The 17,664-nt window shown below is 38.5% G+C and overlaps 1 protein-coding gene across 1 annotated transcript in view; it reads right to left on the bottom strand.

The window, feature by feature from the left end:
* Window positions 1–1,563: 1,563 nt before the first annotated feature.
* Window positions 1,564–17,664, bottom strand: part of LOC121905372 (collagen alpha-6(VI) chain-like) — a 62,760-nt gene continuing 46,659 nt past the window's right edge. The window contains exons 25-38 of the mRNA XM_042423582.1: window positions 17,601–17,663; window positions 17,445–17,495; window positions 17,121–17,156; window positions 16,945–17,007; window positions 15,883–15,945; window positions 15,677–15,712; window positions 15,547–15,583; window positions 15,386–15,397; window positions 13,482–13,963; window positions 12,139–12,235; window positions 8,379–9,029; window positions 7,905–7,995; window positions 6,252–6,382; window positions 1,564–2,387 (exon numbers count right to left, since the gene is read on the bottom strand). Of these exons, the coding sequence (XP_042279516.1) occupies window positions 2,212–2,387; window positions 6,252–6,382; window positions 7,905–7,995; window positions 8,379–9,029; window positions 12,139–12,235; window positions 13,482–13,963; window positions 15,386–15,397; window positions 15,547–15,583; window positions 15,677–15,712; window positions 15,883–15,945; window positions 16,945–17,007; window positions 17,121–17,156; window positions 17,445–17,495; window positions 17,601–17,663 (1,989 nt within the window). The 3' untranslated portion in view covers window positions 1,564–2,211. The remainder of the gene's footprint in view (window positions 2,388–6,251; window positions 6,383–7,904; window positions 7,996–8,378; window positions 9,030–12,138; window positions 12,236–13,481; window positions 13,964–15,385; window positions 15,398–15,546; window positions 15,584–15,676; window positions 15,713–15,882; window positions 15,946–16,944; window positions 17,008–17,120; window positions 17,157–17,444; window positions 17,496–17,600; window position 17,664) is intronic.

The raw sequence follows: 17,664 nt of genomic DNA, 5'->3' as shown, positions 1-17,664 counted from the left end.
CTGGCTGGAATCAAACTAAGGAGGTTGCTGTTATGTGGCATACGCAGTAACCATTCAGCTACTCTGCTGAATGCTCTGTTTGGAGCCATTTTTAAGAAAAAAAAGTCCAAATTCTCTGATTTTTTTTGTTTCTTTAGTCTCTGTGACAGTAAACTGAATATCTTTGTAGACAAAACAAGACATTTGAGGACATCATCTTGGACTCTGGGAAACACTGATTTACATTTCACCATTTTCTGACATATTATAGACTGACCAACTAATCCATATTGAAAATAATCATTAGTTACAGCCCTAAAGTAAAGTAAATGTCTGTTGGTCTGGTCTTTTTAAACAACCGTATGCCCGCTTACAGATTATCCAAAACAGAAGGAATCGTTATATCTTTAAATATAGGACATTTTAAATCACTCTAGTGGTTAAACACTGCTAACAGGGTTCAGTACCAGCAGGTAATATATTAGTCATCGTCCAAATTCAGTAAACATTCAAAGAAATGGTACTGTTGGATCTAAATCTTTGTGTGTGGGGGCTAAAAGCTGACTAGATGATGTGAGATCTTCAGGATTTATTGCAGTTTTCAAAAACAGGTGTAAAAACTTTTGATTTAATGAAATGGAAAGAAAGAGAGACATGGCTGTTCAGTAAAAATGTACATGTTGTTTAATGACGATTAGAGCTGCATCGATTAGTCGAATTTAGTCTATCAACAGAAAATTAATCAGCAACAATTTTGATAATCAAATAATCATTTTAATATTTTTTTAAGCAAAGATGGAAAATGTTTTGCTGGTTTGAGCTTCTCAAATGTGACGATTTGAAGCTTTTCTGTGTTATAAATGATGATAAAATGAACATCTTAAGGTTGTGAACTGTTGATCGTACAAAACAAGACATTGAAGACGTCACCATTGGCTATAAGACATAATGGCCATTTTTCACCATTTTCTGACATCTTGTAGACAAAAAGATTAATCATGAAAATAATTGGCAGAATAATCAATAATGAAAGTAATCATTAGCAGCCCTAAAATGTTCTATAATTAAATCTCTGCACAGCTTTGAGTCAGTAATGTAGCAGAGGATCAGAAGTCTGTGTTGTCAAGACGTTGATGGAAATGAGTTATTTTAACTTTTGGTGTTTTTTTGCACTTTTATGCAGAACAATATAAATATAAATGAATATGCTGTTTATAGTTTGTTTTATTTTGTTTGTTGGATTGAATCTGTTTTTAAGGTGAACATGTGGAAAAGTGTAGGATGTTTTATGACAATAAAATCAAACTAGAGCTGCAATGATTAGTCGATCAATTGATTTATCAGTCGACAGAAAATTAATCTTGAAATATTTTGTTAATCAATTCATTGTTTTGAATCATTAAAAAAAAATAAAAAGTCCAAATTCTCTGATTCCAGCTTGTTAAATGTGAATATTTTCTGGTTTCTTTAATCTCTCTGACAGTAAACTGAATATCCTTGAGTTGTGGACAAAACAAGACATTTGATGACATCATCTTGGGCTTTGGGAAACACTGATCCACATTTTTCACATTTTATAGACCAAACAACTAATCGATTAATGGAGAAAACAACTGACAGATTAATCGATAATGAAAATAATCATTAGCTGCAGCCTGAAACCAAACCAGACCAAGCTGCATATCAATTAGTCCCTCACCTCAGGGAGAGGAGAAAACCCTCTAACTGGCTAATTGATAACAGGATTTGAAAATGAATCCGCAGTTATAGATATTGATAGACAATGCTGACTTTTGATGTAATGTGAAATATGAATTTTAATTGGAAACAGAACAAAATATAAAATGATTGATTGTTGCTGCAGAAATGCTACTAAATCCAGATTTATCCAGCTCCTCTTTTTTCAAAAATAGCACCTGATCTCTTCATAAAAGTCCTGAAAGAAGCATTTCCAGCAACTGGAATCAACATCCAACAGAAAGAGTGCAAATCACCAGTGGAAAAAAAAACAAAAAAACATCTCCATACTCATAAAAATAAAGCTGCTTTTTTTCCCCCAGAAAAACAAAACTTGCATGTTGAAGAAGAAAATTAAAGGAAACTCCTTGAGACAAAAAGCCCAGCTGTGAATAAGAAATTTAAAGATATCTGGGAAGTCTCCTTGGTTATTTCCTTGAAAATGTGTTTTTTTTTTTCTCAAGATTTTCTCATCTTCTTCGTCCAACATCCTCCTCATCGACTCTTCGTCAGACAAAGCTTCTCACAAGCCTTCTGTGTCTCAAAGCGGTTGCTGTTGCCGCTGCAGCCGCCGTACCAGAAGGGGGAGCATTCCCCACGTTTGCTGTCGAAGAACCACATTAAGGTGTAGTTCTGGCAGCCGCCGACGTCATGTTTGAGAAAACAGGTTTCTGGATGGAGACACAGGAGAGACATTTACTCACTAAACAGTGAGACTCATGCAAGCACATTTTCATATTTTTTTATCATATTTTATCATAAAACTTTTTTCAGGTCAGATTCAGCGAGAGCGACACACAACACATTACACACAGACGGCTTAGACAGTGGAGTTATAGAAATATAGCAATTAAAAGATGGCATGAGGGAGTTTATGTGTTTTGGAGCACGAATCTTCTTCAAGCTGCACTAATCAATATTTTTGTATTAACAACAGATCAAATGACAACATTAACTTATATGCAACTTATAGAGCCTACTATAAATTAACAAATGGTAGATTTCAAGGCAGATTCTGACGGGGGCACCACCTCCTTTTTGGTTAGGATTTGTTAGTGCCAGGAGGAAGCACTAACTCTTGTTCAATTTAATCAATGAATCAGTCTCATGATCGTAAGTTCTTGTCCCAAACAGTGACCTCTGTTTACCGCAGCTCAAAGAAACAACCCCACACTTTTAGGATAAATTAAGACATTTATTAATAGCTAAACATCTTGAGGATACATGATAAATCATACGATAATATAAAGAAAATAATAAATAAAAACAAAGTAAAACAAATAAATAAATAAGGTCTATAAATGTTAATAAAATTAATAAAGAAAATTATTCAGCAAGAGTGGCTCGAAGTGCGTGACTCGAGGCTTGACGTGTTGCACCTGGGAATGCTGAGGAGAAAACTAATTCAACTTCTCTAAATAAATTCTTTTAATTTTAACTTTATTCGACATCAACCCTTGATCACAAAACCATGTTATGCCTTACTGTTGAGGCGTCTCGTCGTGGTAGAGGCGTCATCTTGGCAGGTCCAGCGTTGTTGGTGCAGCATCTCCAGCGGTGTTGCAGTGAAGGATCAGCTGTGGGCTGTGGCGCATCTCAGTGGATGCAGAGGCGTTGAATGCCGGTAAAGAATCAAGCCGTTTCAGGCTGCTCTGAAAGAGTCTTTAGGCCGGCTTCACTTCTGGTTTGCAGTATTGCTAGGTAGCTTACCTGCTCTACGAGAGCAGGTAAGTTCAGTTCTTCTTCTCCGTCCTCTTCTTCTTCTTCTTCTTCTGGACTTTAAGTTGAGGATTCAGGCTTTTTGGTTGACTTGCTGTAATTTAAGTTGAGTGTCGAATAAAGTTTAGTCTGACTACGCTCAAATCTTCAGCGGCGTCAACTTCAAAATAAAATACTGTAGCCGTTTCAGGCGGCTCTGAAAGAGTCTTTAGGCCGGCTTCACTTCTGGTTTGCAGTATTGCTCTCGGAGCAGGTAAGTTCAGTTCTTCTTCTCCTTCCTCTTCTTCTTCTTCTGGACTTTAAGTTGAGGATTCAGGCTTTTTGGTTGACTTGTAGTAATTTAAGTTGAGTGTCGAATAAAGTTTAGTCTGACTACGCTGAAATCTTCAGCGGCGTCAACTTCAAAATAAAATACTGTAGCCGTTTCAGGCTGCTCTGAAAGAGTCTTTAGGCCGGCTTCACTTCTGGTTTGCAGTATTGCTCTCAGAGCAGGTAAGTTCAGTTCTTCTTCTCCTTCCTCTTCTTCTTCTTCTGGACTTTAAGTTGAGGATTCAGGCTTTTTGGTTGACTTGTAGTAATTTAAGTTGAGTGTCGAATAAAGTTTAGTCTGACTACGCTGAAATCTTCAGCAGCGTCAACTTCAAAATAAAATACTGTACGTGTTTACTTCAAAATAAAATTACTATACGTGGAAATACGAGACTTAATGTTACAAATAAAACAAAACGCATTAACTTGTTGCAATAAAAGGTTAAATACGGATATATTTGGTTGAAAAACAAATAAAAGAGACGTCTTAAGAATTTTCTTGAGTACTTGGAGGCCAGCTCAAAGAGGAATCTTTTTGAGGCTGTTTTTATAAGTTACGATAAAACGGGAGGAGTTTGGGTCTAAAGGTTTTCGTGCCGAATTATTGATGAATATTCAATTTCTTTGTTCTAGGGGCTTTAGGTGTGACTGGTGGTTTGCAGCCTGCATCTCCTGGAGTAAAGGAATTTTGTGGAAGTCTAATTCTGAGTTTTAACACGCAAGAATCACACTTCAGAGTCACTGTGGCCTAATATTTCACATTAAAGCTGTAAATACATTCTTTTCATAATGTTCAAGCATTTCATGATATTTTCTGATTGATAACAGCTAAGCAGTTTACTTCTGTTTCATAAGAAGTCAGTTCTCCTAATAACAAACATTAACCCTCATATTAACACTTCATGATATCTAAGCATACAACCTTCATTGGTTCAACTTTCTCAAACTATCTACACATCTTAAACCATCTACTGAAATAAAGTTTAATACTATAGTGAAAGGAAATAAAGTTAGGCAACACTTATGTTATTAGATTACTTTCAGAAACATATTTAAATATAAGATGAGCAGAACTCTTACTTCATAATATAAAAGCACTCAATGTGACTATTGTTTAACAAAAAAAAGAAAACTTTAAACTCAAATCCTTCAATCATTATATCTTTACATTCCTATTACTTCAGAAACTTAATTCTTTCAACACAACTACTCGTCTAATTTAACTATTAAAATATGATTGCCTATGAGGTTAATAGATCACAAGTTAAACACTTGGGTGATTTTAAAAAACAAACACATGGTTATCAAACATTCATTAACTCTCTACACATAAGTGAATTTAACTCTTGTCAATAGAGGGCAGTATTGTTACCTGTAATATAGAAAGTCAATAAAATCTAAGTCTTATATCTCTTTAGTAGATAGTCATACACCTATGAAAGTTATACCATTCTTCTTGTATTTACATGACAAATATTAATTCAATTAGACATTTAATTTACATGAATTTCAAGTTTGCCTCAGATTTTCAGGGAGGCTTCACAAAGTCGTCAGGAATGTGGGTTAGTTCATGGCTTTGGTGATAAGAGTCCGTGCTCCATCTAAGGTGAGAGTTGTTTTTCTCCGGTCCAAGTGGCCTTTAGGGTCATTTCATGCTTTAAGTTTGTGTCATAATTCAGCTTATTGAAATGGTTTCTTAGGAGGTCTTCCTGAGTCTGTTGAGCATCACTGATCAACCCCCACTTAGGCTTACAAAGGTCAGTTCAGATTCTGATGTTCTTTTGCTTCCGTATCTTTAAATTTGACAGTTGTGCTCGAAAAACTTGGACCTCAGTATTTCTAACATCTTGCTCACAGTCCTCAGTGTAGTTACAATCTGCTTTACATTGAAAAAAGTCACTAAAATGTGGTTTAAACAAAAGTTATGTCACCAGGACATAAAAAACCATCTAGGTTACACTTATCGTAACCAATACAGCTTTCTTCCAAGTCAGATTCAGCAAACCCTTATACCTGTACAAACTCACTGTACAATTCTATGTGCCCTCATGAGATGTGAGCAGTAGCACAATCAACACCTTCATATTGCTATATAAATGGAATTGAGTCAAAACAAACTACAGTGTGTGTGTGTTCATGGTGATGTGACATATCACAACACAACACTAGATGAGTTCATTGTTGGTTTGAATCTGCATGTGGGATTTCTTGACAAAGAGAAAAATGTAGACAATCATCAGACGTATCCGTAACTGAGACAAATTCAAAGTCTGAGGAAAACAAACCACTAGAGGATGCCAAAAGCCGCTGGAAGACGTTTAATAAATGTGGTAATGCATAACAATATTTCTCCAAACAAGACAATTTACTGTATCAAACTCCACCATTCTGACACAAAAGGAGCTTAAAACAAACCATGAAATGTGTTCACAGATATTTTTAATCCAGTTCTGATCATCAGCTGCTGACAGTGTGTGTTTTTGTGTGTAAAGTGGTGTGTGTGCTACCGTTGAGGTTAACTCCAGATTCTCCGGTTGATGTGTCAATGACATCCAGCTGTCTGGTCCAAGTCATTACTCCCATCTCCTCCTTAAACCTCTCCTCCACATCCTCATCCATCAGCTCTGCCAACCCGTCACTGGACACACAGCAGCAGACGTTCACTGATTCACGGTAAATTATTCTCAATAACACAGTCATAAAAGTTACATCTTCAGTCACACTTTTTACTCTTTATTTGTCTAATAGTTGTCATCAGAAACAAGTAGTGAACTCAACTCTCAATATATCATCAGCTTTCAAGTTGATATGTTGAACTTGTTAGCAAACAGTTGCTTATTTCCACATCCAGAGTTGTGTTTCTGTCCAGCTGGTGAATGTAAGTCCAATATTCACTCTCTTTTAGTTCTGCTTTTACTCTCTACCAACTCCTGAGGGAAATATCTGGCTCTTTAGCTGCTAAATGCTCCACTATGTTCACCAGCTAGTCTACAGCTAACTGTGTCTGTTTGCCGTTTGGTGCAGAGCAGGTAGTGTACAGTGGCTTTTTGCAGCTTTTTCTCTGAAAACAGCTGCCTGCTGCGGCCCAAAATGACGCTATGAGAGCGCTGAGAGTGAACCAAAACAGTAAAGTTGCAGCCGGACAGATAAACAATGAGCTGAAACTCACTATAAAGCTCCGTAAAGCCGAGAGGAGCTGCAGAGTCTCTGATAATTCTCTGTAGGTTCATCACCAACACATTACACACTGACAGATCAAATATTCATATTAAAGTAGCTGTAAAGGACTGTATGCATCTTATTGACTTAAAGCTGCACTAATCAATATTTGTGTATTAACAACTGATCACATGACAACATTAATAAAATTATTAATGGCAACTTAAATCCTTATCTGGACATGATACCAAATAACACATGGTAGATTTCTAGACAGACTCTGATGTTTTTTTGCCTCCATACCTTTATATCTTTAGGCAAAAAAAGAGAAAAAAACAGAAAATATAATTAAACAGCTACATCTCAAAAAATGTGACATTTTTATTTTATTTATTATCAGAAACATTTACAGACTTGTTTTGGTGGCTACTGGATTTGTGCTGAAAAATTTAGACCTCAGTATTACTAAAATTTGTGTAGTTAAGAACTTCTTTATATTGAAATAAAGTCACTGAAATGCTGTTGAAACAAAGGTTATGTCACCTTTATTCAAACTAATACAGTCCAGTTTTAACCTGAAGGTCTAGATTACTAGATACTTTCCAGATTCCTCCTTTTCTCTGAAACTACAGTTCCAACAAGTATCTTCATCACCACCTTTATCTTCCTGGTAAAGACTTGTTGGGCCTCATACACTTTTATTACCTTTTTTTTAAATAATTATCTTCAATAATTATTTATTATTGCAAATAACCAAACTAGCTCCTAACAGACTGTCCTGCTCTCTCTAATCTGAGCGTCTTTATCAGAATCAGTTGATGAATCACAGAGCAGGATTTCATAAAAGCTGAGTAACTAAAACCATATTTGGAAAGCTTTTGGCTTTAAAGTCGTATTTTTCAGCTTTGTTGGCCAAAAGTGTCTAAATGTTACCTGTCTGACAGATGCTTTGCTGATATGTTTAATTTGTTGTGTGTAATTCTGCAGGCAGAGTGACTTACCCGTTATGGAAAAGTTGGTCTTCGTCTGTCAGGTCTGGCAGCTGGTTGCAGGTCCGTTTTAAAGAAGGAGTAGGATACGAGTTAATTCCCTCTGAAACAAGCAGAGGAGAATAAATTCATGTTTGTTGTTGCTAAGAAACAATATGAAGAAATGTTTTGAAATGGTAACTGGCTGCATTTATATGATGCTTTTATATAAATGCGAAGCGCTTTACAATGTTTCTGCTGCTCAATCATCCATTCACACACACACACACACACTCATGCACTGGTGGGTGCTGACACAACCATCGGGACACTTCGACATGCAGACAGGAGGAGTTGGGGATCGAACCACCGACTTCCTAATTAGTGGACGACCCGCCCCTCCAAATATCCTTGTTATTGTGAACTGGATGATATCTGGAGACAGAAAACTGTGCAGAAAAGTTAAAGACAACCTGTGATGTTATGACTGTAACCATCTGCTCTTACTGTTGAGGGCGGAGAGGAAGACTCTGAAGAAGCGCTGGGTGTAGCCCTGCTCGTCAGCCTTCAGCCGCCCAATGTGGAGCAGGTGCTGCTGTACAGGGAAACTGGCCAGATTCTCCACCTGCGTCTGGTTGTAGCGCCCACCCACCGCCACCACAAACATGGCCACCCCCTCACACTTGGCCTTCTGGGAGATGTAGTGCAGCTTTGCCTGATCCTTGTAAGCTGTCTGGGTGCCCACCACGGTCAGCAGTACCCTCCTCCTGCGAGGCTGTCTGGCCTTCAGCAGCACCTCCTTCAGGGAGAACTCCAGCGTCTGTCCCAGCACCGAGGAGCCGCCCTGCTGTTGCATTTTCTGGACCAGGTGTATCTTCATCAGCTGGTGGTTCTGGTACTCCTGCAGGCCAAACTCCACCTTAGCCTTAGTGCCGCTCTGCTGGACTACAGCTACTCGGGCCTGGTTCCTGGCCCGTTGGGGTTGCGGACTCACAACCAGCTGCTCCACCACAGAGCCCAACAGCTGCTGCATGCCAGTGTATTCGTCAGCCTGCATCTGCCTGGAGCTGTCCGCCACCATCACCAGGTCCACATCCACCTCCTGAGGCCGCACTGGTTCCTGGATGGAGGCACACTCCTCTGTACGTCTGCAGGGGTCTGAAAAAACAATGGAGAAAATATTCAGAAACCCGATACTTTGGTTGGAAAATGGCTCCGGATTTGTCTCTCTGTAAAATATTTATGATGGTATTTAAAAATTTTGACCTGATTTGCAATTTTGCAAATGTTGGTATTTACTGCCTTCTTTACGTAACAGTTTACAGCTGAAATTTGTAATAACTTTGAGGAACTTCGATCCCTAACAACATGCCCTCAGCGGAGGACTCTGAGCCAGAAAACGTGAAGGTTACTGAGGGTCTTAAAACTCTGGATGTTGTTGGGCTTTTTCCATTGATAAGGCCTTTTGAATGTCACATGGACATTCCCATATACTAATAGATGTGGGTGGTAGTTGCCATTTTTAAGAAAGGGCACTGAAGGGTGTGCTCCAACTATCAAGTATCACACAGCTAAAATTCCCAGGGAATCTTGTGCTGTAAAGAAGACTGGCTGATTGTGAACTTTGGATTAAGAAGTGATGTGGAGATCCTCACTGGAACAGCTCACTCTTGCGAGGATACTAGCAGGGACATGAACTTTGTGGATTTGGATTGGGACTTCCCCTGGGTGTTTTGTGGGTTGTACCTCAGAAATATCAAGTGCTTGAGCCATTGCTATGAGTCATCGGGGCCATGACATGAGTGTCCATATTCTCACCAGTAAGTCAAGCATATTCTCGGTTGGGCTCGGGACAAGGTGGCTCCTTGTCACCAGCAGAGTTTTTGAGATTCATGGACAAAATCTGAAGGTACAGCTGATGGACAGAGAGGGTCCAATTTAGTGACTTCAGGATTGAGTCTCTGCTTTTGTCAATGATAAAATTCTGTTGGCTTCATCAAACCAGATTTCTGTTGGGATGAAGGTCAGGGCATGCTTGAAACAAACAAACAAATGTATGATTACATAAGGCAAAAGTGTTCACAGCTGTTCTGAATGGCCAGACTCAAAGGCAAGGTGAAAAGCCTGCCATCATAAGCCAGGTTTCCATCCAAATTTAGTGTAAATTTTAACAGTATTCCCAGAATATCTGCAAAAGAAAATTCTAATAAATGTGCGTTTCCATCTTCTGACGTTTTGTGAATACTAGAAGTTGCCAGTTGGTGCCATTAAACAATTGCAGAAGAAGAGGAGATAATGAGATGACGTCATTAAAAGACTGGCAATCAAAGTTCAAACTGTGAACAAATACAGTGGACAATCATTTCAGGTTGTTTCATGTATTATTTTGAGGAACGTTACAGTCTCCTCATCATTTCACACTGATCTGATGTTTTTCATCTGCTGCCGTTTTTTCTTTTCTCTGGTAGAGCGGAAACGTAGATGGACGCCATGATTAAATTGTTAAATCTGTTTCCACCTCAGCCAAGTGTAAAAACTTATTTGTGATATTTCAAGATTTTTATTGAATTTCTAGTGTTTTTTATGTGCAAATGTATGGATGGGAACACACCTATAGAGGCACACCAAAGAACAGTGGTAGGCAAGTAGTGGCCCTTGGGCCCTCCAGTTAAAATATTTGGCTCCTTGAAAGTTGTGACTTTCATAGTTTACATTAAAATGTTTACATAATTTTTTACAAATCTATTGTAGATAAAGAAAAAAAAATACAAGGCTCATGAAAATCCCGATGAAATAAAAGCTTGTTAATTCTAATACTGCCAACAGATGACAAGCGGCATTAATATTGTGGTGGCGCCATATTATTTGAACAGTGCATGGCGCTGAAATTAACTCTAATTAACCTTCCAGAAATTAAATTTATATGCGTTAATTCCAATACTGTTTTAATTTCACAATTTTAGCCAATATGACCAAACAGATTTGTTCTTCACAAACATGTTTAGGTGGTGGTCTCACAGAAATGGTGTGTTTGATGCCATTTTTTTCTAAGATAACAAATCAGAACTTTTAATCAACCAAACGTGACTCAGAAGCAGGGTATATTGGTGGATAAGCAATAAAATACGTCTCTTGTCTTGAAGTGCAGCACAGAACATATTGTATATTTGCGTATGAATCATTTTTAGCCAAATGAGTATTACAATAAGCTGTGATGAGAAAAATGACATCTGTTATCAGTAAGTTATATTTTGTACGACTGTAGTCTGCTAGTCGACTAGTTGATTAGTTGGTCGATATGCTCTCGTCTGACTAAATTCTCATTGGTCCGTGTTATTTTCATAAGGAGAAAAGTGCTACATCAATAGCTTTCCAGGAGTAATCCTGCGGCGGGAGGGACAGACTAACAAATTACCTGTGAAAACGGGGGTGTATTCAAAACACAACTTTTTCACAACTTTGAACTGCCCAACCTAATGGAGACTGCTGGGTCTAACTGTACTCAACGTTTACTGAACGTTTACTGAATCTGTGTTTCTCTATACTGACAGCCCAAAATTTTTTTTTAATATTTGATAGCGTTTGGGAGTCTCTGTGCAGCGCTGTTCTGGTACGTTGGTCAACCTCTGTCATTGCCTGGGAAACTATTGGTAGCGTGGCTCCGTTAAGGAGTATGTTTGCATAGCGAGTAGGAAAGAGCGAGGGGCAGAGAAGTGACGGTGGATGCGAGCGGAGCAGAGGAAAAGGTTAGTAGTAAGTTGTCAGTCTGGCAGTAAATGTACAGTACAGACTACAGTGTGTCAGTTAATAAATGCTAAAGTCACGTCTGTTGTTTCCCCAAATGCTGGAAAAGTAAAAGGGGTTAGCTCCAAAGTTAGCAACAATGGGTTAGCCTAACCTGAAGACACAAAACAGAGAAATACAGAACAGAGAAATGTGTGGCTGCCGAGTTTACTGTGCACTCTGTCCCATTACATCCACCCCCCCCCCCCCCCCCCTCGTGTTGTGTCTGACTTAACCTATGATCATGAATACTGGATAGTGACAGAAAGAATTTGATTCTGGATACAAACGACCGATATGAGTTTTCTCGACAGGATGCGTGGGCTCAGCCTTCTTTTCAGTTTAATCTCACACTTTAATCACTTTTTCAGCACAACCTTTCAGAGCCAAACATGCAGAAATTACAAATGAAACACAGTTTTGACAGAAAATTACTGGATGATTGATATGAAATGTTAATTCAAGCATGAGGCTCAGAGTTTACCGAAACAGATCGCACAGTTCTTGACTTTTCTCAGATTGGCAGCCTGGTCCTGCGGCCTCCCCAACTCTATGAAGATGGAGTGTCCTGTGTCGTCAACCTGAGATGAAACAGCAGCTGTCATTATTTACTGCTCAATATACACCTGCCAAAAAGAATTTTACTTCAGTGGCTTTTCTCCAGTCGGTGTCATTAAACCGTTGCAGAGGAAGAAGACACAATGAAATGACGTCATCAAAAGAGTGTCAGTCAAAGCTCAAATGATGGAAAACCATGTGGAAAACATGACATTTCTGTTAGTTTCACGTAAAGATTTGAGGAAGGTTACAGTCTCCTCATCGCTCCACACAGATATGATGTTTTCAGCTCTTCGGTGACATTTGTGACATTTATTCACTAAGTCTGTTTACACTGCATTTTGTTACATAAATAAACAGGTGGATGAAAACACATAAACTGTCTGCAATGTCTCTCGGCAAAGTCACGACACAAGTTTAAGAAATCTTTTATTGCCTGATCAAAAGATTATTTGGCAACTATTTTGATAGTCAATTAATCGTTAAAGTAATGTGTAGAGCCAAATATTTGATGGTTACAATTTGTCAAATGTGAGAATTTTTCAGCATTTTACATGATAGTAAATTGTATATTTTTGGGTTTTGGACTGTTGGTAGGACAAAAAAAGACATTTAATGACATCACCTTGTGCTCTTGCATATTGTGATGGGCATTTTTCTCTGTTTTATGATGGTTTATACACCAAATGATAAGTTGATCAAGATCAAGAAAATAATCCGCAGATTAATCAATAATAAAAATAATAGTTAGTTGCAGCCCTAAAACTATCATGTAGTCTGATCCCAGCATTAGACACTGTCCTGACATTTGATTCAATAAGGATTGTTTTCATTATCAATCAACCTGCCGGTTATTTTTTTGGTTAATCAAATAATCGTTTCGTCAATGAAATGTCAAAAAGTGAAAAATGCCCATCACAACTTCCCAGAGACCGAGGTGACATTTTCAGATGTCTTGTTTTGTTTCTCCAGTGGTCCAAAACCCAAAGATGTTCAGTTTACAACAATATGTGACAAAAAAAAGCATTTCAGATGCTTGAACCTGAGAATGTTTGCTTAAAAAATGACTGAAACAATTAATGAATTATCATAGTTGACAATAATTGTTCATGTCAGTTGATTAATTGACTAATCGTTTCAGCTCTAATTTGATTTAGTTTGAAGTGATCGCTCACTCCAGGACGACACTTTAAAAGCTGAAGCGACAACATGTTTGTTTGGATGTGATTCCTATGAGGCCACAGAGCTCTGCTGACAAATCAAACCCACCTCCATCGCTTTCCTAACATCAGGATCGCCGCTCAGTGAGATGACTACAGGGATGATGTTTAGGGCCCGGTACTCCATTACGGCGGAAATGATGTCGTTGATATTCTGCGTCTCTCCGTTGGAGAAAAACACTGCCACCTTCCTCATCAGAGCTCCTGCACGGGAGCGTTTGAAGACGTTCTGACCTACAAAGCGCATGGCGGCTCCCAAGTGCCGGTCGGATGTGAGCTCCGGGGTGATGTTTCTCACAGAGTCATTCAGCTGAGTCTTGTGGCGGTAGTCCTGGAAACGGATCAGGTACTTGGTTTGGTCATTGTATCCCACCACAGCCACGCGGGCGCCCGTCGGACAGTTGCTCTCAGCAATGGAGATGTCCTCCAGCAGAGAAAGAAGGGCAGTGCGCTGCCTCTCGAAGGCCACGTCCTTCGACATGTCCAGGCCGAACACCAGCTCAGTGGGGTAGGCCGGACACTTTGACTGACCTGGAGGGGTTAATGATGAGAAAAGTGGAGAATAATTTAAAACTACTGTACACTTAAAACCCAAAACTGGACAAATGTCTGTCAAACTGCGACACAGCTGTCAGTGGTGGAACGAGGTCAACAAACATGAACAGACACAGGTTCACTGTACTGTCACACAAATTCAGGCATGTAAGCTTTCCTCGCTGCTCATTCTTACATTGTAGTTAGGCAGGAAGATATTGATGTAATGATATCAGGTATGTAATGTATATGTGGCTTCCAGCATAATTTAATATCTATTATCACTACAAGAAATTTAATTTCATACACTTTCATTTTCAACATCCTGTATCATGTGTTTGCTTTGTAAACTTTTAAAGAATTAACAAAGATGATACATTTAGTTTTACTTAATTCAGTGTTAGTTAGGGTTGTTAGAATCAGACCAACTCTGCATCCTAAAGTGGTTTCTTACCACAACAAAATAAAGTAGTATCATCTGCAAAATAAAATACATTTTAATAATTTGGAAACTTATATAATTTATTTACAAAATAAACAATAATGGGCCAAACACTGAGCCTTGGGGAACACCACAAGTAACCTTCAAAAATTGTGAATTAAAGTTATGTTTTTGGACATATTGATACCTATTCTAAGTACTTAACCAGGAGTGTGCTACCTGGTTAAGGAGATAACAAAGTTTACAAAGACAACAAATGCGCACACCCTATGGTCCACTCACACAGGTGTGTTTTATTTTGTCTTATTAGACCTTTTCTCAGGACTGTGTGGGTGTTTACAGACTGAGCTTAACTCTCTTTACTCCTTGACTGGGGCAATACCTCAAATTTTAAGTCTGGCATTTGAATCCAAGCTTTGTTAAATGTTGAAGTTAGTTTATTTAATGTGACGTCAGGGTTCTGAACCACAAAGTTGGAAAAGGATATCCTATATCTTTATCATTCTTATTACTCCATTATTATACATGTAGTTTGGTGACTTCATGTTTATCCCAGCTTAACTCCCTTAAACGTGAAGGTGGAAGGCAAACCTTGAATAACAGACACTAACAGTCATTTTTCAACACAAACATTTCTTTTAACAAGACTAAGAGTCTACAGACCTGCTAGCAGCTCTGTGAAGCTAAATTTGCTCATTAGATTAAAAGTCAGGAGATCAAAGTTATTACAATTCATCCTGTGGGGAATGTGAATGTGTGAACCAAAGTTCATGACAATCCATCTGATAGCTGCTGAGATATTTCAGTCTGAACCAAAGTGGTGGACCGACGAACGGGAAACACCATCCCTAGAGTCATGCTGCCAGAATCAACAAACGTTACAGAGATGAAAAACCACACCAAAAAAATCAAACGTCTCAAGAGTAAATCTTACTGTACTTACCATATTTTCAGGGTAACAAAATGGAGATACATACCGTGGCAGCATGCTGTGTGGAGGAGAAAAATCATAAGATTTGTGCTGGAGAGTTACTGAAGCAATTAAAACAAGTTTGCACTTCATTCACATGAAATTGTAGACATTTGTTTTCACTTTTGACTATTTTTTGTCTCAGTAAATCAATGCTACAACACTTACCACAGTTGTCTCTGATGTAGGTGATCAGCTCACATTCCTAACACAACAGAAAGGAAGTGAAAATACCATGTGCATGTTTAGATATTTTCCTTTAATGGTGACAGATGAAATGACTTTAAGGTGGACTTACAGTCATGCCTTTGACTCCAGGAGGACCTCTGCGACCCTGGATGGAGAAAAATAAGAAGAATTATTAACCTTGACTCTTTCAACTCAACTCAACGAATCAGTACTGACTGTCTGCTTCTGCTCTAAGAGAAAAGTTGGTAGGATTTCCTTTTCTTTTAAAAGATGATGATGATTTTGATGATGATACTCCTTCCATCCCTCACTCACTCTGTGTCCTGGATGTCCCGGGTCTCCAATTGTGCCTGATTCTCCCGGTCTGCCTGAGTTTCCCTGCAGTCGGATAAGAAATAAAAAGTCACCAGTAGTGGAAGAAGTACTCCGATCCTTCACTTCAGTAAAAGCACCAGCACAACAATGTAAAAATACTCCATTACAAGTAAAAGTCCTGCATGAAAAATCCTACTACAGTAAAAGTACATAAGTATTATGAGCTTGATGTAGTTAAAGTATTGCAGTAAAAGTAGTGGTTTGGTCCCTCTGACTGATATATTATTATATATGACATCATTAGATTATTAATAGTGAAGCATCAGTGTTAGAGCAGCATTTTACTGTTGTAGCTGCTGGAGGTGGAGCTAGTTTACACTACTTTATATACAGTTAGCTAGTTTAGTCCAGTGGTTCCCAACCTAGGGGTCGGGTCCCTCCAAAGGGTCAGCAGATAAATCTGAGGGGTCGTGAGATGATTAGTGGGAGAGGAAAGAAGAAAAAACAAAGTTCTGATACACAAATCTGTTTTCAGTTTTTGGACTTTTTCTCTAATCTTTGATTTTTGCTGAAATATTGGATCATTTGAACATTTATTGAAATGAAAGCATGTGAGAAGTTTAGAGGGAAAAATCACTATTTGGTGGAGCTGTTAACAACTCATAGACATGTGAAATGTGACCCCGACTACACACTGCTTTTTGTAAGACGTCAAAAGCCAAAAAGGTTGGAAACCACTGGTTTCATCTTTAACAATGTGTTGTATTTTAAAAGCTTGTTATATTATCCATTGTGTCAAATCTTCATATGAAATGTAACTAAAGCTGTCAAATAAATGTAGTGGAGTTGAAAGTACAATATTTCCCTCTGAAACGTAGTGGAGTGGAAGTATAAAGTAGCATCACATGGAAATACTCAAGTACAAGTACCTCAAAATCGTACTTAAGTACAGTAATGGAGTAAATGTACTTGTTTACTTTTCACCACTTAAAGTCACTGATGAAACAGAAATATTGTCACTAAAGAGAAAGAAAAATCACAGGTGTGTTTGTTGTTGCTCACCCTTCGACCTTGGTTCCCATCACGTCCCGGATATCCTTTGGTTCCCTTCTGGCCCTCCTCACCCTGAAATCAAGGAAAAAACAATCATACATGAATTTATAGCAGTTTTGTTTTAGTCTTGTTTAGATTTTATCAAGCAATTCTATTTTAAATTTAGGTAAAATAAATGGACTCACCTGTGAACCAGGGTAACCAGGAAAACCAGGATCTCCCTGTAAAGAGAAAGTAAGATGTAGTCACTCAAATATCTCATGCCGTTTGTATTAATATGAATACATTTATTAATAAAAGAGCATTTCAGGATTTCATCTTCTTCTGTCTTTTCATCTGTGTGCCTCCAGTACAAAGACAGATCCAGGACGTGTTTAGCCTAGTAAGCTTAGCACAAAGACTGGAAGCAGGGGGAAACTGCTAGCCTAGTTCCATCTGGATAAGACAGACATAAGGAGGATTTCCTAAAATGTGAAACACTTCTTTTAAGTTATTATGGTCTGCTCTACCTTGGAACCTTTGGGTCCTGCAAATCCATGACCATCTGCACCATCCTGACCCTGAAACAGATCAAACACTGACAGTCAGAGTCACTGAGTGGACTATAAATATACACTTTAAATTATACTGTGTATACAAGCACAGCAGGTGTTCCAGCTCCTTACCGGCATTCCTCTGTGTCCCTGTGAACCTGGACCACCTTTTACACCTGGATCTCCTGGTTGGCCC

Source organism: Thunnus maccoyii, chromosome 10 (genome assembly GCF_910596095.1).
Source record: "Thunnus maccoyii chromosome 10, fThuMac1.1, whole genome shotgun sequence".
Lineage (NCBI taxonomy): Eukaryota > Metazoa > Chordata > Actinopteri > Scombriformes > Scombridae > Thunnus > Thunnus maccoyii.
This window is presented reverse-complemented; position numbering and strand designations above follow the sequence as displayed.